The 23,689-nt window shown below is 35.8% G+C and overlaps 1 protein-coding gene across 4 annotated transcripts in view; it reads left to right on the forward strand.

Annotated features, from left to right (window-relative positions):
• DACH1 (dachshund family transcription factor 1) overlaps window positions 1-23,689 on the forward strand; it is a 346,806-nt gene that overhangs the window by 311,500 nt on the left and 11,617 nt on the right. For 2 of the 4 annotated variants that reach the window (XM_088540288.1, XM_088540289.1), the window contains exons 10-11: window positions 152-220; window positions 4,187-4,253. In XM_088540288.1, the coding sequence (XP_088396414.1) occupies window positions 152-220; window positions 4,187-4,209 (92 nt within the window). In that variant the 3' untranslated portion in view covers window positions 4,210-4,253. The remainder of the gene's footprint in view (window positions 1-151; window positions 221-4,186; window positions 4,254-23,689) is intronic. The other 2 variants (XM_088540286.1, XM_088540287.1) reach the window with 1 other exon arrangement.

Raw genomic sequence — 23,689 nt, forward strand, 5'->3', positions numbered from 1 at the left:
AAAAATTGCGCTGGCCTCCAGTCATTGTTCAACATTAAAAAAACTGACAGAGGTTGATTGTATTGTAATTCAGCATTGGAGTAACAGGTTGTAAAAAGGGCTATAAGAATCAAATGAAATATGTGTCAGTCTTACCTTTCTGTGCTTCTAGACTCTCTGACCCCAGAGATAGAAGCTGACCGCAGCGGGGGCAGAACAGATGCTGAAAGGACAATACAAGGTAGGAATTTGCAAAAGGCTATAAATCTAGATCTTGCTATATGAGTTTTTCCTCAGCTTTAGACTGCTATTCAAGCATGTAGCCTACCATCTGGGCCACATCAAAACAAGTTCAAACAAGGTCAAGTTCATCTTGCTTGTTTATAAGAGAGAATACATTCTGTGCTGATAGATTTTCTTTAAATTAATAGGTCATTTCTGTTTATGCAAAGCAATTAAAGAAGAATAATTAATTTGAAGCAATGCTGGGTTGAATCTTAGACATGTTGAATGTAGTTTTTGCAAATATGTGCAGTTAGATTTAGAGTAAGTGTTTTTAAAGTTATATTTAAAACATTTTGAGACTTTTTACTATATAAACAGCTAGACCTAATGGATAACAGTCAAGGCCTGATGAGAACTCCCTAGCTAATATTCAGTGGCAGTTATTGAAAAGTATGCTTCAGGAGGTTACTTTAAACAGGAACAATAAATAAACTGTTTATTCCCTTCTTGGATTTTTCATTTACCAAATGTTCTATATCCCATTATTTACATTTTAATAAAACAAATCTGCTGAGTAAATTTATACATGAAATACTAAAGAGAGTCATATTACTTCCCCCGTGAATCTAAATATATATATATTGCAAACACTGAAATAATAGTAAAGAACAAATTTTAAGATAGCATTTATGTTATAATATCTTCTCCAGTCAACAAGCTAAATCTACCTACATGAATACTAAACAGCAAAAATATCATTTGTTTTCAATTGTAAATGAAGGGACAATTTTCAAAGGCAAGCTTAAAATGATTAGCTCCAGTAATCACTCTCAATTGCCTTTATTTTGCATTTTGAAGTCAATCATCTTAACGGTATCATTTGACATCTTCTGTATGTTATTTAATCACTTTTTCTAACTCCTAAAGAGTGCCGCAAGGAGGCTATAACAACAAAATAAAAAAATGAGTTTTTAATATATTGAGCATACAAGACAAATTCCTTGTATAAGAGAAGCACACATGTATATACACACAAGCATACTTAATGCAAGTTATTTCTGCAAAGTCAATAACTCAGAAGATAGGTTATGCCAGATTAAAAGTTGCCTGTGAAGTGGGTGTGTGTCATGATGTGTTTTTTTGTTCCAGAATCATGTTTTTCTCCTATGTGTGTCTTATGCAAAGCACCGTTTGGTGGAATTCATATAGTCAGAATCCAGTCATTATGTTATTTTGTTGTGATTTTTTGCTATCCCATGCCTTTTTTTTTTTTTCTTACGAAAACACTGGTGAGAAAAGAGACTTCTAATTTCATTGGAAGCCTTCCTATTACACTAGTTACTGCAGTATCTCAGCTCTTTGTAAAGATTAATTAATCGCTTCAGAACATTCATACAGCAAAGTCAAGTTTGGAGCAGTTCTGTTGATGAGAAACTGAGTCACAGAAAGATTAAGGGGATATGTTGTTTAACTTTTAAGTAATCAGGACCATTTCCTACTTCAGATTACTTTGTTTTTAGCACGTACGTATTCAGATCACCGTTCCTGTTGAATTCAATTTCAACTGTGAGCTGAGATGCCAAGATGGATATTCATAATATCATCAGCAAATAATTACTAATTATTTTTAAAGCACATATTTTAAATAACCCAATCCGATGTTACATGGGAACAACATTTAGGTTTCTTAACCATGATTATTCTTTTTTTTCTAACTATCTTCTGAAACTTATGCTCATTTTAGATATTACGGTTTCTGCAACAAATGAAATCAAGGTCTTACAGGCAACATTACCATTAATAATGAATTTTCCCTTGTTCATCTGTCCAAGGAAATGCAAGGAAAAGCAAACAAGCAAACGGACAAACATATTTTTTTAATTAAAGACTATACAATAATATATGTTGATCATGATACTGGATCACATTGCAAAGGCAACCTTAATTCTGTCATTTTCTGTCTCTACTTTGCAGTCTTAACATACAATTAAAACAGATTTTAGGGAGGAGAAAAAGAAGGAAGAAAAATAGACTTAGAAGCTTCTTAGTTTAATATAATCAGTTTAACCATTGCGTAAAGCAACTTGTAACTTTTATATCTACCACATAAAACTGTGTAGCCTGCATGAAACAAATGCTACGGAACAAATACAACAGTAGAAGGTTGTTGCCTTTGTGGATCAGCCATATTGAAGGGGACGGGTTTCAGAAATAGCTATTAACCAAAGAGCAATGCCAAGTGCCAGGTTGCTTCCAGGCCTGGAGGTTCCCCAAGAGCTCCCTTTCCTTCATGCGTCCCTGCCACTTTCCCGTTAGTGTGCGTTCCTGCTACTGCTGTGTCTCTCTGTGATGATTGCTCTTAGGTGAGTTTTCCTTGCTTCAGTTCCAGTTTTTGTCAACACCCATTCTCAATCTCTTCTCTGTCTTCATTTTTTTTTTCCTCCTAACCTCGTAATTCCTAGATGCCCATTCCTCAAGCCCTCCCTCTGGCCTCCGTTTCATGCCACCCTGGTTGTTTCCTCAACTACCAACAATTCCCAGTGTCCCGGCCACCATCTCTGTCTGACCCTTGCTGCCGCTTGTCCACCAGTTTGGGAGCCCACACGCCGTTGACATCCCCCTTATCCACCTTTCCCACCTTTTCTGGTTGGTGTCACGTCGCAGTCTGTCTCCTGCAGTCTCCCCAGTGGAACTGAGCTCACGTCCCTCCTGCTTTTGGTGCACGTTCTGGTCCATCCTCTGCACTGGCCCATGTACCAGGAAAGGGAGGCCTGAGAGAAAAGCAAAGATAATTCCCCGTATTCTTACTTCAGTGCTCAAAGCAGATATGGCTTGCAGAAATGAGGAGAGACAGTTGCAGAGGAAGAAATGCTTATTCCAGGAGCCCTAGAATAAAATATGCTCAGTACAGATCAATTCATTAATGAGTTTAGCAGACATATTATATTCAATGGCCGAGACTGGGATTTTTCCCAACTTTTTTTCAGTTTTCACAGGGACAACAAAGGTCACATCCCTCCATTTTGTTCAGAGTTCAATTATGTACTTAGATTGTTTTTCAGTATCTGTAAATAAAATGTTATATGCTGTAATGTAGAAGAATTATTCCGTAGAGTACAGTATATGTTCTATAAAATAGAATTTAATGCCATATTTCTCATATTTTTTTTTCCTAGAAGACATATTTACTAGGGAAATACTTAGGAATTTGTTATTCCCCTCAAAAGTTTATCTATGCTCTTATCTATTTGCATCAGTATATAAAAGTATGGCTGTGCTAGTAGTGTCTTTAACCACAATCATTAAATTTCCTGAATTGAATATGCTATGCAGTTCTATAACTAAGCAGATAAATGTAGGAAAGTTTCAGTATTCTGTGGGGAAGTGAAATAATTGAACAGGCAATTATAACTTTAGTATTTAATAAGATATTATGCGAGGAAATAATGATTAAAAGTAAGGATTTTATATATATATTATAAATAAAAAAGATTCCTATTTACTTGAAATTATACGTTATGCTGATATTTTAAGTATCAATTTCGTGAGTAAGGAATGGGACTAATTTAAGTGTAAAAGATAATTACATTTGTCAATAAGTGGAATATGTTTTACTCTTTTTTTGTGTGATATAGCACTCATTCAAAGTCACATTTTAGTTTATGTAAAGTCTATTTTAAAATGAGAAAGATATATTAAAAAGGAATTTGAATATGCAAATATAAAGTGATAAAGGATATTTTAGTTTTTTATATAATACAGAGTAAATAACAGTTTACTGAATTATCCGTAAAAATGCTAACAAGTAATCATAATAAAAAATCCAAATATGGGACTCGAACTTACATATATTTTAGCAGATGCAGTAGTTGCTAAGTTATTATTGGGAACTGGTGTAGACACTAGTTTAAAATGTTTTCTTTCTTGCTTCTGTTTAAAATAACAATAAAGCAGATTATCCTCTTCTCCATACATATTGTAGGTTCACTAGATGCCTATGCCTAGCTCCCAATCCGGTTTCCCAAGACCCCCTCATCCCACACAAAAAGGTACCATATGAGAATGTTTGACTTTTACTGTTTTGTTATCAAACCTCTTATTAAGCATTAGAACAATGACATTTACTGGCGCTCTTATTTTCTGCCTTTTTTTCTTCCCCCCATTGGCTGCTGCTTCTCCATTTGCTTACTTATCATATATGTCTGCCTACATTATTAGCTTTTCTTTTCCTCTGTAATTCTCACATTCCTAATGTGCTGTCTCCTTACAGTTTTCCCTTGTAAATCCTGTAGATGCAAAATCTTCATTCCATTTAATCACTGCTTCCTTTACTAAACTCACTACAAATTTTCTGCTTTTACATTGTCTTCCCTGTTGACCAATCTTTTCACATGATGCCTCTCTCATCTTTCTTTTCCCAACCTGTTTTTTCTTTTTTTTTTCTTTTTTTTTTTACTTTTTTCTCAATGCTATCCTTATGAGAACAGGAAACTTAACCAAATTATCTGTCTTTCAGGCTGCTCTTTTGCTTATCTGGTCCATTTCTTTCTTATTTTCTTATTTTCTAACAACAGTCTGTCTCTTTTTTGCTTACTTTCAGCTCATTTCCAACTTCCACATCCCATTGTTTCAGTTTCTCCTAAATCAGCTCCACCACTCTTCTCCGCTAACAATTTTTTTTCTTCTCAACCTGTCCAGTTTGAGCTGAGTTCTCAGGCCTTTCCTTAAATTCTGAGTATATGTTTCAAGAGAGAATTTGCCCTTTGCCCATTCTGAAATTTTCCTTGTCCCTCTCCACTCTCTCCATCAATATTCCCCTCCTAGGTATTCTTCTCTAGCCCAGTATTTATTCTCTTTGACCAACAATCAGAATTTTGTATCTCTGGTCTTTTTTCTGCTACAAATATATATATATATGTATATATATATATATATATTATTCTAACAGATTATCAGCCTTTCTCCATATGAATCTGTCAGTTATTTACTATCCTTATACATTGACAGAATTCATTATGCTTTCTAAGTCATTTCTCCATATCTAGGACTAGGCCTTTATCCTCGTTTTTCTAGACCAATTAGGCCAGCCAGGCCTTTATCCTAGTTTTCCACCTTGGCTGTAGACTTATTAACAGCACAAATACTTGTAATGCTAAATGGCTTCAAACTATTCTTTTTGGATATAAGAAAAAGAGGCACTCTGCTATCTGCAGGATTACCTGTCATACTCACAGACTCTCTCAGGCTTCTTTTACCTTAACAACAAGCAAGCTAAGGGTTGGTTTTCCACCCAGAAAGGCTCAGTCAGGAAATAGACTTGTTGAACTGTTCAAGAAATCCCGAACAAAAGCAATTGCAAGTTTGTGCACTGCCTGTGTTGTCTCATATGACTACTTCTATTAAAGCCTTTGAGGGCTATGGAGAAAGAGTGAGAAAGAAATTATGATTTAACCTTGCCTTTACTTTATGTGTGCTTTTTGCTTTGGAGGTACTAAGCAAAAGCTGCCCCACAGCTGCCCTCCACATAAATAAGAATTTCTTAGACGTATCTTCAATCATTTGTCTGAAAACGTAACCTAAATTGTTTTCTGCCTTGATTTGTAGCTCGTTTCATCTATTTTTCAACAAGTAAAGTCAGTGTAATAAGCTCAGCAAATGATAGTCTTTGAGTCTTTCTGACTATATTTGTGTTTGAAAGATACCTATCTTAGGAAGTTACACACTGAAAGGGCGCTTTTAGTGGTTCTGCAAAGGCCTTTGCATACAGTTTTGTTTCTGGTGTAAAAATCTTGGACAAAAGCATGTCTAAATGTGTGACAATATTTTTTATGAGATCAAAAAGTTTATTGGAAAAGGCTGTTATCAAGGCTTTAAAGTCAAGCATTCCAAAGTTAGGAAATGGTAGAATTAAGGTTGTCTTCCTTACCTTTGTTCAGCCTTCTTTGTGTACACATCATGATATAATCTTTAATTATATGATTAGATACAGTATTTTTCACAGTACCCTGCCTCATTCAATTCAAGGGCTGAGGGCAGAGTTGAATTAATGGATATCTATCCAATATTTCCTTTATCTTCAGTGCTCAGTGTGTGTTCTCATGTTCTGTATAATACCTGCTTCATGTATAATACTTCCATCATTAGACAGCACGGTGTACAGAAAAGGCGCGAATCATTATCTCAATTTCTTTCATATGTTAAATCTTAATTTTGGCATTTCCTAATAGTGGAGTGTTTAGCTTAACAATTTTAGAACTGCCCTGGGGTTATAGGTGACCTTTTTCTAGGGTATTTCTTTGAAACAGTAAACTAAACAATCTAAAATTTCACCATAAGGTGACAAGAGACAACTTATGAATCAAGTTCAACTTGAATCTTAGATTCACTGTGATAAAACATAGTACCTGATGAATGGCAGTGCATTATTATGAGATGCATGATTAAAGGTACGGCCATTCTGTCATTTGACTTTTAAAAATATTTGTTATATAAAAGACAATCTTGGGTTACATTTTGTGCTCTTAGACATATAAACTTCTTTTCATTTTTTCCTTGCAAACTGTATGAATTTTAACAATGTCACCATCAAGCTGTCTTTCTTACGCTTTTGCCTTTCTCACCTCTGGCTTTTGTGTCAGTCTCAATACTCATTTCCAAGTCCTACGATCTCTTTTCTTCTCTTTTTTTTTTTTTTTTTGTGTGTGTGTCTTGTACAGATCAGGCTTTTTAATGCACATTTCTATTCATATCTGTTCATAATTCCAACCTCTCAACTCAACTTCTTGCACCTAATATCCTTGTTAAGCAAGTTTCAAATGTCTCCATAGTACAATAGCCATTTGCCACAAATCCTGCTACTTGTCATGATTTCCTCTTCCAAGAGATTTTTTATTCAGAGAGCTTTTTATGACTTTATTGCCGTATGTATGTCCTCTCCTCTGTTTTTTACTCTCTTCTCAAGCACTGTCTCCTTTTCTTGTCTAGTCAGTCCAAATCATTTGGTCACTCAGCTTTAGTCACAATTTTGGCAGCCAACTATTTCTTGTTACAAGCTCCTTCTCATGAGCTTTTCAGTACCCTTTTTTTCCAGTATCTTTTTTTATCTGTTTGTCCATTCAGTTCTTGTCATTTCCTCAAGTCCCATTTTCTCTCTTTACTTCCAAGTTCAGCTGCATCAAGCTTCTTTTAATTTCTTTCAATCTGCAGTTTTACATGTGCTTATGTTTGTAAACTTAGAAAAAAATATATTGTGATAGGTAAGGACACGTTTTCTAGTGCAAGACTACTCTCAAATTAACTAATGTTTTTTAAAAACTAGATTTCAATCTCCTCAAATGATAGGGCATCTGTTTCTTTTCTGATGAGAATAGTTCTCTCTGCAGCATGTTTAACTGAAATGCCTTTACTTTAAATGTCTTCCCTCTGTTTATTTAGCCTATGATACTGCCTGTGGTGACCAGAATCCAGTCTATTTCTGCTTATCCTCTAACTGTCCCTCCAATTGGGATGCAATGATTAGTCCCTCCAATCATTGTATCTTTTTTCCAGGTCTTCTTCCTTCTGTCTTTGCATTTCTGTCTGTTCCACTCAGTATTACTCCTCCTCTTATAAATCAAAAGAAATTTCATTTGCTCCTATAGTTTCTCAACGACAAGGTCATCCATCTGTACAGTGTAAACCAATGGTCATATATTTGCTTCTGTATAAATTAATTAAATTCAGGAAAAGAAAAGCATCTGACCCTTAATACATTTTACCAAGTGTGTTCCTTCTATTTTCTCTTACTAAGATGTCTTAGAAATATTAAATATATGTCTCAACTAAATCACATGTACATTCCTCATTTTGATTCAATTGATGCATCAGCTATTCCATTCTTTTTGCTACTTTATAAGTACTATGGGTTTGTTGTTATTAATTTATTATTGCATGAGACTTCCAGCAGAAAGGGGCTTGGGGTTACTGTAAAGCCAGGACCTACAATGGTTGATTGGGTCATTCTGAGAATGAAAATGCATGTTCACTTTCCTATCTTATATTCCTGATTCTCCTCCAACCCGTTCCAGCACTGTTTCAGCTTCTGTCATATGGTTGAACTCCCATTTTCCTCTCAATCAATGCCCCTCCCCACCACCACCATTAGAAATTATTTCTGAATATGCCAAACCCTTTACATTACACGACTTGCCCAACCTGCTGACAGGGCATGAGGCAGTGTGCATGCATGGTCTGGAGGTGTCTGCTGGCTGGCCAGGTGGCTGGCTGGGAGATACACGCATTCCAAGGGATCCATGACAAGCTAGGAGATAAGCATTTTCTGCTGGACATCTTGTTGCTGCTTCTTGGCAGCTGGACAAATCAAACAGTACATGATGCTTCTCAGCAGCTGATGGGCCAAACAAATGGTTTTTCAAGCTGCAAGAGACCCACGGCCCACCTGTTGTGCAGGCCTGCTATAAAGGCTGGACATTTCAGCAGGGAAACGAGTCAGGAGCTGGAAACAAAGCTGTCAGAAGCCTGGAAGGCAAAGAGATTTTTTTTTTCTAGATATGTTGAATAACTGCCCAAGGAAACATCTGCTACTTAGCTAGGCTGCTTATGGAAATAAACAGCTGACTATTGTAGACCTACACTTGTATAAAAAGATGTTCTTAAGCAGCACTGACAAAACAGTGGGCTTCTTTTTTTCTGGCATTGAACTTCACTCTAAAGTTCTTTGAGTTTGGGGCTATTCAGCCTACTTTTCTGTTAGGCCAGATTTAAAACAAAACTTAAAACAAGTTATTTAAAACAATAACTTCCAATTATTTTGTCAAGGACAAGAGCCCAGAGGCAGGGTTTTCAGTAATTCATCAATGAGTAAGAAGGTCTGTCTGTATTTATAAAGTATCATGTCTTGTGAGAATGTGGCTTTCAGCAATGAGACCATCACATCTGTGGTGGTGGTGGTGGTGCTTTTTTGTTTTGTTTTCCAACTGATTACCGGGTTTCCTACTTAAGTTTGCCATTTTTAAGATTTCTGAAGTTCAATAAGACAACCGGTTTCAGTGTCTGCAGCGTTGGTTAACTGCAGACCTAAGATAGGGCTGTCTCTGTAATGTGCTTGCCATCTCCAATGTTATTCTAGCACCTCTAGGTAAGAGTAGTGAGCTGAGCTACCAGGAAAGTGTGAAAAAGGCAACAGAATGGAGCAAAGCTGTTGTAGTGATCCCGAGGGAGTGATGTCTGCTGTCTTGTTATTGATCCTTTTGCGCATGCCAGAGTTTGTCAAACACGTTGGTGCATTTGTGAAAACATACGTGCATACACCATTTGATTTTAGAAGCTCAAAGATAGCTTTCTCTACTTCTCCTCCCTTTTGTTCTCAAGAAATGATATTTCATTTTTTATTCTCAAGAATTTTATTCATATTTTATTCTCAAGAAATGATATTTTCAAATGTAGTGCTGGTGTCAAAGGAAGAAGGTGTTAGAAGTTCAGTGTCTAAACCTCACCGATTTAGTGAAGTGACTTCCCTAACTCCCTTTGTTAGTCCACTCTATGTTGTTTTATTTTTACTCAGTCTTCCTAAAATATTTGTTGGTTCAGTATTGTCCCTATGTCCAGTTACACGTACTTAAAATGTTTTGAGCCTTAAACTTCAGCTACTTTTTGACTGCAGTGTGTAGCACCTTGTATTAATGTCAGGGTCATGCACTTATTATTCATCTGTACAGTGCTATGCACTTCAATGAAATTGTATACATAGTAATAAATAACAACATTAATCTATGTGCAGCACCTTGAATTTCATTAGTGTTGCAGAAGGAATATCTCGACAACTAGGCGCTCTATTTTTTATACATTTATACAGAAAGAGCAGGCCTCTCTTCTTGTACTCTAATTTAAATAATTGCTTCTATTTTCCCAGTGAAGAATGAACCTTACTGGTTTTACCAACTCACAAGAAGTGAACTTTGTTGTTTCTGATTTTTTTGACACTGATAGTTCAGATTTTATAGGTAAATTGTACATTAGGTATTTATAACATCTCTTGCTAGTTTGTCTTTCTTTTGTAATTAATACTTGAATATACCCAATGAGGAAGCATGCAATAGCGATTTATTTTGCCTCATATTTTCTTGACCACAAATAAATACAGGATTATTTTACAGTACTTAGAAACTAAACAACAACATTCCCTATGCCCCAGCCCAGGAGTCAGTACTTTGGCAGGTTGTCAAGTGAAGCTAATCAATTAAAGACAACATTGATTAACTTAAACAGAAGGTGGTATTGATTTCAGGCAGTAAACTATAAACAGACTATTGTTTCATAGCTTTCATAGGTGATTGATACCTATGCCTTTAAACTTTGAGCTACATATTCCTGTTGTTTATCACTAAACAAAACAAATGTGAGGCACATAGTTAATAAACTGCTACATATGTGTTGCAATATATTCTTAGGGAACTCCCTCATTTAGACTCATTGACATAAACTTTTTCACATTTCTTTTGAAATTGCTATCTATTGCAATTTGCACATCATTTTATAGCTCTCAATATGAAGTAGCTGGAAATCAAATATGTTCATGGCTATTCTACTGAGATAAATGATTAATCAATCAGAGGCTTTCTTCCAACATGGTGCTTTTGGAAACTTTTAAAACATCTATGTGTAAAATTAATGACTAAGCATGAACAGAGTCAAGTGGGAAAACTCAGGACAATAAGAACATTAAATAAAACATGTGCACCAAAGAGACTATTAAGACTCTGTTTAGAATTTATTTTTTTACCTATATTATTTTCATTCATTTCTTCTTACTGCTCAAAGTTTATGTTAGTCTCAGAAGGTAGGATGGGGTGGTTGAATTCTTACCTAGTGCAAAGACTTCTGACGCCCCAGTTGTCACTCTACCTGGGAAAGATGGGCACACCGGGCCACATTATTTAAAAAATAAGGCTAACAATCTCTTTTCAGAGAAATAGTGTGTAGGTAGCCTATCCTGGAACACATATAAACAAGGTAGATTTCTAATCTATTCACAATTTAACTCTAATCTTGTGCCTTCCTGATGAGTGTAACTCTGTTTAACAGTGTTTGCCTCTACACTGTGTAAAAGGTGCCCACTTTTTTTGCCTCTCAGACACACTTTACTTCTTAGGCCCTGCTGGAAAGTGGCATCCTCTCAGCTGTAAGGCATACAATAGTGAATAATGCTTCCTGGTGTTCATTTTCAAAACTACTACAAAGAATTAAAAAATAAAATCACCTCATGTTTGTGTGTGCAACATCCTCCCAAGAAGGATACCAATGTCAGTGTTGTGTTCATCTGTGAAATCCTTAAGACTATGTGGTCAACAGACCTCAAAACAGTTCATGCTCTGGGTTTTTTTTTTTTCTAAGGCTTATATATCCCTTATTGTGACATTTCATGTGAAGCAAGCATGAGACAACTTTTATGCCAAATTCGCAGCAATAATTTTCAGTTCTGCTAAAAACACTGTGCTTTAAAGGACTACTAGTACACACCAGTATTTAGAAAGTTAATTTATCCAGTTAGCATATGCAATCTGTTAGAATGGGAGAGAAAATTCTCCTTTCTGGAAAGCACTACAACTAGAGTAAATAAAAAGAAATGTGAAATTTGGATCAGGTTTCAGTTTTGGGATTCAGTCTAATTCAAAACATTAAATGTGAACAGTATCCGTCTATCCTATTCGATGAACCTTTCCGACTGACTCAGCCAACACCTGAATCAAAGGAAAAGATGTTTCCATAGCAAGCAATGTGAAATAACCTAACAAGGAAGGTCTAGTGTGGTAAATATTCCCATTTATTGTTTAAAACAAAGAAAATAGATTTTATATCCTTTCCTTAACATTAATTCTTATGCCTTTTAAAAAGTGATTGACTTTCTCACAAGTACCTTCAGGATATCTATCTGAAGCATCTGTATAGGGTTATCAGGTTTATGGAAGATCCAGGCCTTTCTGGAGAGGCAACTGGGCAGGATACCCGAGGCTGACTGAAGTCACACCACATGTTAAATCAAGCTCTTTATGCTCATATCTTTACGGGCATACTACCAAATATACTATTTTCTTGGCTTGGGTTACATTCGATGGATATTTATGGCTAAATTATACATTGTAAGTAATATATGTATACTTACTGGTATTTTAATGTCAAGAGGAAGGACCATGCCACTCTTATGCTAATACTTTTAGTGATATCATATATTCATAAGACAATTTGTGTTGGTCAGTCTCTTAGCTATACATGGCAAGCTTCTATATTTCATAACAGTTTTCTGAGATTGGAATCAATAAGGGCAGGGGAAGAAAAATTTTTTTTTTAAAAAAGTTATCCTCTATAAGATGTCCAAACTCACAGACATTCGGAAAGATTGTAAGATCTTGTGATAATTTCTAGCATATGTGATTAACCTACGCTCAGACAGTAAAGCTTTGGCCAAGTGGTGAAGTGGGCCTCAGCATACTAGGACGTACTTTTTGTTCAGTGTTTCCATATGTTAGAATATTCCTGTACTTTCTCTGTTCTTTGGGCATTTGGGCTTTGCCTTCTATTGATACTTAGCTTTCAGTATTGAAATCTTTCCATAAAATATTTTTTTAAAATGTAAATTCAGTTTTCCTGTGAAACTTTCAAGACCAATAAAATGAAGAAATATAGTAAGAAGTAAGGTTGATCTTTAACAGAAATTCAAGAGAAATCATTTAAAAACATATGATTAAAGAATCATATGTTTATTAGAGAGAATTAACTATTTATTAGAGTAGACATTTAGGCAGAGAAAAATTCATGCAACAAGCTGAATGAAAGGAATTTTGTTCATAATACTCTGAGAAACTGCTTAGAGACAGATTATCCATGAGAAAGACACAATTTTGTAAAGTTACCAAAATTAGCTAGTCCTAAAATAGCCCTTAAATTGCTGTTATTTATTTTCAGAGGGTATTTGATTTATTATAATCTATTTCTGCAAGAATGTTTGTTTTGGAGAACAGAATTCCTTATCTTTTTTAACGAGTCCAGTTTTCAACCTTGCGTTCTGTCTTTGATAAATGATTTTGAGCTATGTCAGGAGTAACTGGAATGCTAGAAGAAATGTTATCGTTATAATATCTGAACAACTTTGCAGTTTCTAATGGGTTTAATCTTCACATCAGAAAATACTCCTGTGATGCAGAACAAAGCAATTATCTTTATATTATAGAGGGGCTAAGGAGTTTGATCAAGGATATGGTGGAAATCTGTGGTAGATAGGGGACCAAGCTTAAATCTTCCCACAGCTAATGTTTTCATTCTGCCCTTCTTGTCCTTGCCCTCCCTTTTATATGTTCCTACATGCTCTCTCGTTATATAGACATATGCAAAATTAGATAGAATTTGATCACATAAATATTGGTGCTATGATCTATATCACAAGATTGCATGCTAAAAGAATACATGTAACACATCATCTGTGCTTGCTCTACACTTGCTCAGACTGGTGGCCAACCTCTGGGAATAGCAGGGTAATGACAAAGTGCATCTAGTGTTAAGTCTTTTGGAGTCTTTTATTTGGTAGGCGTAGGTTTGAAAATACAATTTATATTGGTCAACATTGTTAGATTATTATTTAATTTGATATCAAACTGGCCCTATATGTTTAGTTTTTATTAAAAAAAGAACATAAACTTTAGCTTCTGTTACTTCTAGCTGCATAAACATGATCAATTTGGTTAAATATCTTAGATAATGATATTTAAAAGATCTGAAGCTAGAGTAATAATGAATGAAGTTTAAATTTTTCACAGATAACTAACATGGAATGTAGTGTTTAATTCATCAGGGTTCTGTCAGCTTCCTAACCTAAAGCTGCATTTAGCTTCATTCTTCAGCTTCGTGGAACACAGACTTAAGACCTACTCTATTCTCTTCTCTTTGCTTTCTGTACCTCAGATAGCAAAGACTAAGGATACAAGCATTTGCTTTCATTTTTACTCAGTTCACAAGCCAGGTGTAAAATAGAATGAAACTTCAGTCATAAAATGCAGATATATCTCCAGGTATATTCTGGCAACAGCAAGAAGCAAAAGATGTTTCAGTCACAAAAGAATACTCATTTTCTGTGAAGTAAAACTGTCTTATGACAGAAATTTGCAATAATGAAAGCAACACAAAAATTAGTAAAGAAACATAGCTAGGTAATCTAATTTCCCTTAAAGCTTCAAAAAGATATTTTCTGATGAGGTGATGGCTCTGAAATGATAGTCAGCATGCCGGTAAATAAATTCTTCAGTGATGGGGGAAATCGTATATACATTTGTGGTCTGATATTCCTGATCATATTCCTGATTCAGGTCTAGTTGCTGATCTCAGAAGGTCTTGCTGCCAGCTTCACCTACAAATCCAGGTATCAAACCTGGATACCTGGATATCCCACATAGTAGTGAGTTAGTTTTGCGAACATTACATGGGGGTTCTTCTTGCCTATAGAGAGCCATAGGGGAAAAACAAAACCACACCAAACAAAACTGTGAGGATGCTTATTTGGAAGCATCACTCTAAAGAATTTTGAGAAGTAATTATGCAAAAGGTAGAATGTAAGGCAAAGCCTTTCAAGTTGTTAGATTTTCAAGTTTTTATAGTTTTTGAAAAGGAAGAGCCAGTGAAGGAATTAGTAGGGAGTGACAGTTCAAAGAAGCCGAATATGAAAATATTTCTGCCATATACATGTACAACTCAGGCAGAAGTAGGTTTTAGTAGGTAATATGTGAGGAATCCTTGAAAACAAATTTATAGCTAAAAAAGGGGGTAGGAAAAATGAAGGCCAGGTATTTTCTATTAAAAAAAAGATCTGTGAAATTTAGACATGATATGGTAATGAAAAGAGAAAATTAACAACTGAGTAGGACACCTTGACATTGGACTTCACTAACAGACCAGATAACAAGACTGGTCCACTGTGACTAAGCCAACCAGTGGGGAGGAGGATTCTGAAGGTGAAAGATTAACAGGTCTGTTTTTCCGGCCTGAGATTGTCATAGTAACTAAACAGTCACAGGGAGAACCAGCAAAGCAGGCTGAGTTTTTAGTTAGGGCAAAAGCAAATAGACCTGGAAGAGAAGACTTTTGTCAGTTGTCAGTGTGGATATGGAAGCTGGATTTCTGTTTATGGGTTGAACAACTGAGATATAGGAAGCAGAGGGAGGGAAGGCAATGGAAGAAACACCGCAGTCCTGTGAAATGAGCACAGAAAGCTGAAGAAGGTGGCAAAAAAGATTAAACTGAAAAATAAATTAGCAATGTAATGGGAGAACTGGGCTTTGTATCAAAGACCAGTGAAAAGTCTAGGAAGCCAGGGGTGAATGCTAATTCTAAGATTCGTCTAGAAAGCAGTCATTATCACACGTACATTTAATAAAAGGCTTGCAAACAAACCCAATGCTAAAGGAATTGATGGTCAAGGGAAAAATTTTCAGTGTCTTACAATTTTATGGTCATTCATGTGTTTAACCTAATCTTAGGTGTATTGCTAACAAATTAGGAACATCTTATCCCCTTTTCTAGAGAATAAACCACCATCCAAAGAATTTCAGAGGTTTAAACTTCCTCAAATTAAAATCCTTCTTTGCATTTTTCCTTATCGACTCTTTCCCTAGAGGCAAAATATTGTTTATACAGAGTCATTACAGTGTGAGTTGCAGAAATTTTCTTGGCTACTTTTGGTTAACCTCTGTCATAATGGCACCTGAGAATTTTCTTAATGACAGTAATCATGTTAACATCAAAAACCACCAAGGGTTGGCTTCAACTCAGGCATAGAAAGAAAATTCTCCATTTCAGTCAGATGTTATAGTTTGCTACCTAGTTTAAATAAGAAATAAATCTTTACAGATTAATGCCCAATGTCAGACTTTGATAGAGAGATGTTTTAAGAAGGGACTTGGTCCTCAATCTGTAAGTGTTATCACCTCTGGGGAAAAAGAAAATGCATTGAATATTTTGAGGGACCACCTAATATAATTTTACTTTTAATCTTGAAAAGACTGAAGTGTCATGAACTGACATGAACTTGTAAAAGTGTTAAAAATGACAGCAACAGAAATTGTACTTCCATTTGCCATGTCAAATGCATGCATGTGCATTCATGTCACAGAGAAAGAAAACTTCTTTACATTACCAAATTTGGACAAGAAGCCATAAAATCTTTTGATGGAGCAATCTTTCACTGTAGTGGCTGAAGCTACAGTACAAACATTAGGCACAGTATGCATTGCCTAGCATAAAAAATGATTTAAATGAACAATATAGAAATCGGAGTTTCAATTTTGCACCTTCAGTGTATTGTTTGGAAAAGCCAAGTCAATTACATTTACGGCTTCATATTTTCTCTGGAAGGAAACAGTTGAGACACCTAGGGAAACTCTTGTGCTTTATGTGAGCTCAGCAGGTTTTAGATAAAAGGATCAGGCCCACAATTTGCTTTTCTTAAATCCTTCAATGAAAAATAAAAATAAATGCCATGACCATGTAAACTACAAAGGTGGAAAAATGCTGTATCTTGCATTTTTCTACCTCCTGTGGCTAGGGACAGAATGCAGACATGCCACAATAATGTTTTTTATTTCTACTGTTCAAACCATATTAATGAGAACATCATTTTGGAGAACTAATTATTTCTATTTGTCTTGTGTCACACTTTCTAATTCCCCTATATTAGCACAGCCAAAGCAAATTAATTGCTTTTCCAGCAGTTGAACCTTGTCCAAGAATGAGCTCACACTCCCTTCCAGTTTTGCAGTTTCTAGGAGTGCATTGTGTCAAAATTTTCTCTTGGTACTAAACATAGCCCAGAGAATATCTTTACAGATTTCTGTTGCTGCTCACTTGATGAAATTTATAAGTTTAAGTGACCCACTAGGAAAGATAAAGTTCTTAGCTGCAAGATTATACATCAAAACAGTTAAAGTGAAATTAAAATTAAATGAATGAATCTCACTGAAGCAAAAAAAGCAGTAATTAATGGTTCCCTTAATTGTCTTCATAAAATATTTGCATGGGTCTAATTTGCATAATTTGCATGTATTAATTAATCTTTCAAAGGAATTTTGTGCTGAGAGAAGCCAAAAAATCTCTTTGTTTTATTTAACATCTAATGAAATATTTATCTTCGTTAATGAACTTCTCATCTTCATTAAAATAAAAATTGCACAAGTTTGTATGTTTTAAATGTTTTTATAATTGAACTATACAAAAAATTTCTTCAGACCTACAGTATCTGATGGACAAACACATTATTGCACATTTTGTATTATTTTGACTACAGCAACATTTAAAATTTGAAAAACTGTATTAACTTTACCAAAAGTTTTCAAGGTTTTTTACATGAGTTCAATTTCATATTAGTCTCTGCTTTTGTTTTGACTGTTACAAGTAGGGATGAGAAGGTCAACATTTACCTATTTTTATCGTTGTTATCCTGTGGTACATAATGGCTTCTATAGAGCAGTAATCTTTGGAAAAAATTACTAACCGCAGGACATAAAAAATACTGCGGGAGTTTATACATGATGTGTGGTTAGTTGATACTCCAGAAGACTAACAGTTGAGGAAAACCAGTTTTGTGAGTTACTTGTTGATATTTAATGATTGAACATACAATAAGTCTGATGATAGTAATAGTTATAAAGAAATAATCCAGTTAAATGACAGGTTGTGGTGATCAGCAACTTTGAAACAGTATCAAAAATAGAAAGCCTTTAGGAAGGGAGTATGTAGGGCAAAAAAAGAGAAAAGAAAATCAATGTTAAAGTTTCTTTTTTTCAAAATCTGAATATAGAAGTGTTAGGAAATGAAAAGAAATAATGTACTTTGTGGAAAGCTGTTTCTGTAAAAAGAATATGTCTAAGAGGACTATGATTAGTTTTTCAGGGACAAAGGTGAAGGCTATTACTTAAGAAGGGGACCACCTAGAATCCCTAGGTAATGTATCAGCTATTTAATATTGTTGGAAAAAAGTGTCTTTGGAGGAAGAATAGCAAAGTATGGTTACAATGAGATAGCTTTTATACAAAAACTTAACATTGTACATAATATTTGTGAAATGGAATTTCATTTTCTTTTTTTTCAAGGATAAGTACAATATTATTGGAATAATAAAAGTACACTTGAAATAGGCAAGTGATTGGGGATGTAGAATACAAAGAAATTATATTTGCACAATGAAACAACAGGATGAAACTTATACTCATTTTCAATATGCCTGCATATGCTTAAATCATTGCACAAGGAGTTTATAAACACATTAATGTGTCTGAATTCATTTTAGAAGTGTGCTACTCTGGAAAGACAGTTCTGCAGAAATAGAAAAGTGTCCTTTAAAATTCAGCACTTGCTGTATGAAAGATGTCAGGAATCGAGAAACCAGAGTTTCAAGTTATTGAGGCTGTGTATGAAGGCATATTTTTTGCCATATTATCCTACATATTTTTCAAATAATAAGCTATAGCATAACTTTGTTGATATCATGTGACGGTATAGATATTTCTGTATATCTTGAAGGTGTGAAGCTTATAGAATTACTGCTGAAGCAATACAATTATCTCTAAATTACCCAAACAGTATCAATGGTAGGCATACATTTAATCTAACTTTACACATTTGTGGTATGGATGTCTTTATCTGAGCTAGTTGACTGGACTCCTATTAAAGTCAATGAAGAGTAATAGACACATCTCTGCCTCTGAAGGAAATGAATCATACTTCTCGGTCTCTTCATTGATTATAAAGGGAGTCCACAAAATTAGCTCAAATGCAGCCATCTACATCGTAGGTGTCTGAAGTTATTGTGATGAATCCCATCTCTCGTGTAGTGTCCTTTTTGCTTGCCAGCATCACTTGTGACCATAAACAGACCAAAGGCTGCTGCCTTTCTGCCAGTTCTTGCTGCTGATGTTAGAAATGAGTAACTTTACATCAATTCTGGAAAAATATTAGTGTGTGGCAATTCCTTTTCTGTTTGATCTAAAGCTATAATGTTGCCATACTGCAGGTTATAAAGATCTGAAATGCACTGTGTAAAGCATGACGTTCAAATGTAGAATCGGTAGCCTGAATTCTGCACTGATCCTGAAGCTTTGCACTGTTCATTTCAATGGGATGCTACTCTATGAGGCACACGGCACAGAGCAAGAGGAAGAGAAATCAAAAGAAGCATGCCAAGCACTCAGAAATAAGAACAAAAAGCGGTAGGGGAATTTGTAGTGAATTAGTAGTAAACGTTTCTACATTAAAGTGTAATTTTGTTTGCAAAAGAGGCACATACTGGAATTTATCTCATGAAGTGTGGAACTCTACACGGTAGATATCTACAGATGTGCTTGTCACCTTCAACCCTCCTTGGTGGGAGTGGAGAGAAGCAGGAAAATCTAAAATGCATCATTGCTTCTTAAAATATTGTATGCATTTCTGCTTTGCTTATTGAAGGAGAATAGGTAGTGTAATTCTGGCGTTCTGGTGTAATTCTGGCAAAAACAAATGAAGTAAACTTAATCACATTCCAGAAATCCTGGACTCTGTTTCTGGAAGCAAGAAAGCAATTTCCCTCCACCTCCTTTTTTTTTTTTTTTTTTTTTTTTTTTTCTTTTCTTTTTTTTTTGTGTGTGTGTGTGTGAGTATATGTGTATTTTACTTTTTGTACCACAAATTAGCTTTGTTTCTGGGGATAGAATTTTATCCCAAGGTACTGGAAAGTATAAATGTAGCGTGTGATGCAATCATTAAAAATAAATGCTAAAGAGACACTGTCTTTGCTCACTTCAGTTTTTGTCATAGAAAAGAAGCAAGTGGATAATTGCAATTTCAGATTTAGATTATAGCTTTGGTTAAGGTTGCTTATATGCTTTAGGCCTGACATTTTGTTGTTAAATGATATGGTAAAGGAATAGCTCGTTCTGCATGCTTTATTGCAATTTCAACCAATTCCAGAAATAAACCTCTGTGTACTGTATATTTACTGATTTCTTGATGGCAGCACTGATGCTTTGGTATCTTACAAGGGTGTATGAACCTTAATTAATGCTTGTAAAGTATTCTGGATCTTGGATGAAAGGCACAATAGAAGTTCAGCTATTTTATTAACTTCTCTTTTTATATTTTCTTTGATGATTGATCAGATACCCAGGGATTAAAAAGTGGCAAAGAGAGGTGATGCAAAATACAGCAATTTACAACAATTTTCAACTAATTATAGTTAGTTTCACATCTAGTACAAAAAATAGGGGAAATGTTTTATGGGATTTAGTAAGAAAATACTTCATAGTCATATTTTTGTATAAAATCAGCTTGCCTAGATTTAAATAGGAAAAAAAAAAACAGACTGTTTTACCTTAATTCTCTATGATAGATCAAAAGTGGTGTATTACTGAATGGCAGCATTTGGGTGTAATAGGTGACAGCCTCTCTTTTACACTCTTAAGCTAACTGTATGAACTGAAATCCTTTTATTATGAATAAGAGTTCAATATTCAGTTAATATATTCAGGAGACATAAGGCAGTAAGCCTTAAAGTGTAAATAAATATGTATTTTGTGATTTTATCAGGCAGGCAGTCCTTTGAACTGAGTTAAGAGTTAAAAAGGCAACTACCTGCCTGAAATATCACTTCTGTTGTCTACTGCTCTTTTACTTCAGTTAAAAAAAAAATAGTTGCCATCAATTAAGTTATCCTGAAGTTTAAGATCAGCTGAAGGTCTTGTTGTTCAGTTTTGAAGTGGTGAAGGTCTTGTTGTTCAGTTTTGAAGTGGTCAAAGAGTTCATTCTTCATCATTTCCCTCTTTCCCAGCATGAGCTTCTTTCTTAAGCTTCTTTCTTATTTATAGTGCTTTATTTTAAGATAAACAAACTCTTAATGTCTGTAACATTCATGTAAATGTCACATTGTAAAACAGGCATTTAGTTTGCCAAATCTTGCTTCAGTCTAAAAGTAGTGTTTTCTAGCAGTGCTTATTTTTATACTAATATAATTAAGAATGATAGCATAAAACAATTTAGACTTCATATAAATCATACGTTCAGCTCTGTATGGGTTTGATTTGGAACTTGACCCATCCCTATTAGTATCTGAAGTTCCTTTAACAGAAGAAAAGAAATAAATCACCTAATAAAAGTAGGTATAAGGGAAGTGTAACTAAAATTAACGCAATTTGGAAGGCATAGTTCTGTGGCATCACATTCCATTGCTAGTTAAAATTTGCTGTCAGCATATATCTATAATAAGTATTCTTTTAGTGAACTGCCAGCTGGCTTGTAAAGAGGAAAATCTATTCTATGGAATAGACTTCTAGCTTTAAAAAGAAATATCTAGCTTCGCAACCCTTCACAGGAAGCATTTTGGTCACTAGAAGGTTCCATAACACCTGAAGGACATCCTGGGAGACAGAGGCATATATAATGGTAATGTGATATCATTTTGTTTTTCCTAGTTGGGAAACAGAAAATGTGCATCAGTAATGATAAAAGGATCATTTTTTCTATTATATTATTGTCAGCCTTATTTTTTTAAAGTAATGCAGTATCTAATAGCCTAGGAAAAGCAGCAATAGCATAATAGTGTGTTTTGTCATGGGCATTAGAAAGGATGGATCACAAAGTGCCACAACTGGCCTTGGAAACAAAGTGTTATTAAGTCAGGACCAAAAAATTTACAGTGCTGGTTTATGTACATGAAATTAGAATAGAGATTGTTAAAAATATACAATGCTGCATTAGATAATTCAAGTTTTGACTTGTTTATATAGTATCTCTGTTGATTCTGCAGATTTTGCTTGTGACAAACTGTCAGTGCAACCCTTGCATTAAAAGACATGTATTTTTCATGATATTATTTCATACTGCAATATGTTGGCTACAAGTCCTTTCAAGTAATCAAGCTATATTGAATAGAAACATAAAATAAAAAGCAGCAATAATTTACCCTCATTTTTAGCTTTACACTCAAACTCAAAGATATACACTCTTAGCCACTGAAGAGAGTACAGTACATCTGTGCACTGATGACCTGAAAGTAAAAATGCTCTGGATGGATCAGTCTCCTTTACTTCACTGGAAACATCATGAAAGTGCTGTACGTGATGGAGGATCGTTTCCATTTTCAAACTTATTATTGTATTTGTTGTATAATCACAATTACTATTCTGTGAGAGTAGCTGTAGAGAAAGATCACCGAATCATAGAATGGTTAAGGTTGGAAGGGACCTCCAGAGATCATCTAGTCCAACCCCCCTGCTCCAGCAGGGTCACCTAGAGCATGTGGCACAGGGTGGCATCCAGTCGGGTTTTGAAGATCTCCAGAGAAGGAGAGTCCACAACCTCTCTGGGCAGCCTGTTCCAGGGCTCTGTCACCCTCACAGCAAAGAAGTTTCTTCCTCACATGGAGATGGAACTTCCTATGTTCCATCTTGCACCCCTTGTCCTGTCACTGGCCACCCCTGAGAAGAATTTGGCCTCATCCTCCCTACGCTCACCCTTCAGGTACTTGTATATGTTGATCAGATCTCCTCTCAGCCTTCTCTTCTCTAGGCTAAACAGGCCCAGTTCACTTCTTTCCTCATATGATAGATGCTCCAGTTCCTTAATCATCTTCATGGCTCTCCGCAGGACACTCTCTAGAAGCTCAGTGTTCTTCTTGTATTGGGGAGCCCAGAACTGCACCCGATACTCCAGCTGAAGCCTCACCAGAGCTGAGGAGGAGGGAAGGACCCCCTTCCTCGACCTCCTGGCAACGCTCCTCCTGATGCAGGCCAGGATCCCCTTGGCCTTCTTGGCCACAAGGACACTTTGCTGAGTCATGGTTGACCTGTTGTCAACCAGGACTCCCAAATCCCTTTCTGCAGAGCTGCTTTCCAGCAGGTCAACCCCTAATCTGTCCTGATGCCTGGGGTTATTCCTTCCTAGGTGCAAGGACCTGCACTTGTCCTTGTTGAACCTCATGAGGTTCCTCTCTGCCCATCTCTCCATCCTGTCTAGGTCCCTCTGAATGGCAGCACAGCCCTCGGGAGTTTTGGCCATTCCTCCCAGCTTGGAGTCATCTGCGAACTTTTTCAGGGTGCACTCTGTCCCCTCATCCAAGTCATTGATTAACAAGTTGAACAGCACCAGGCTCAGTACTGACTCCTGTGGGACACCACTGGCCACAGGCCTCCAACCAGACTTGGACCCATTTATCACCACCCTTTGAGCCCTGCCATCCAGCCAGTTCTCCATCCACCTCATTGTCCACTCGTCCAGTCTGCACTTCTGGAGCTTTCTGTGAGGATGCTATGGGAGACTGTGTCGAAAGCCTTGCTGAAATCAAGGTAGACAACATCCACAACTTTCTCATCATCCATCCAGCGGGTCACCCCATCTTAGAAGGCTATTAGGTTCATCAAACACAACTTTCCCTTGATGAATCCATGCTGATAAGATGCCATCTTAGGCAGTCTGGTTA

Source organism: Tinamus guttatus, unplaced genomic scaffold (assembly GCF_059628265.1).
Source record: "Tinamus guttatus ecotype Peru unplaced genomic scaffold, ASM5962826v1 Tinamus_guttatus_pri_ptg000058l, whole genome shotgun sequence".
NCBI lineage: Eukaryota > Metazoa > Chordata > Aves > Tinamiformes > Tinamidae > Tinamus > Tinamus guttatus.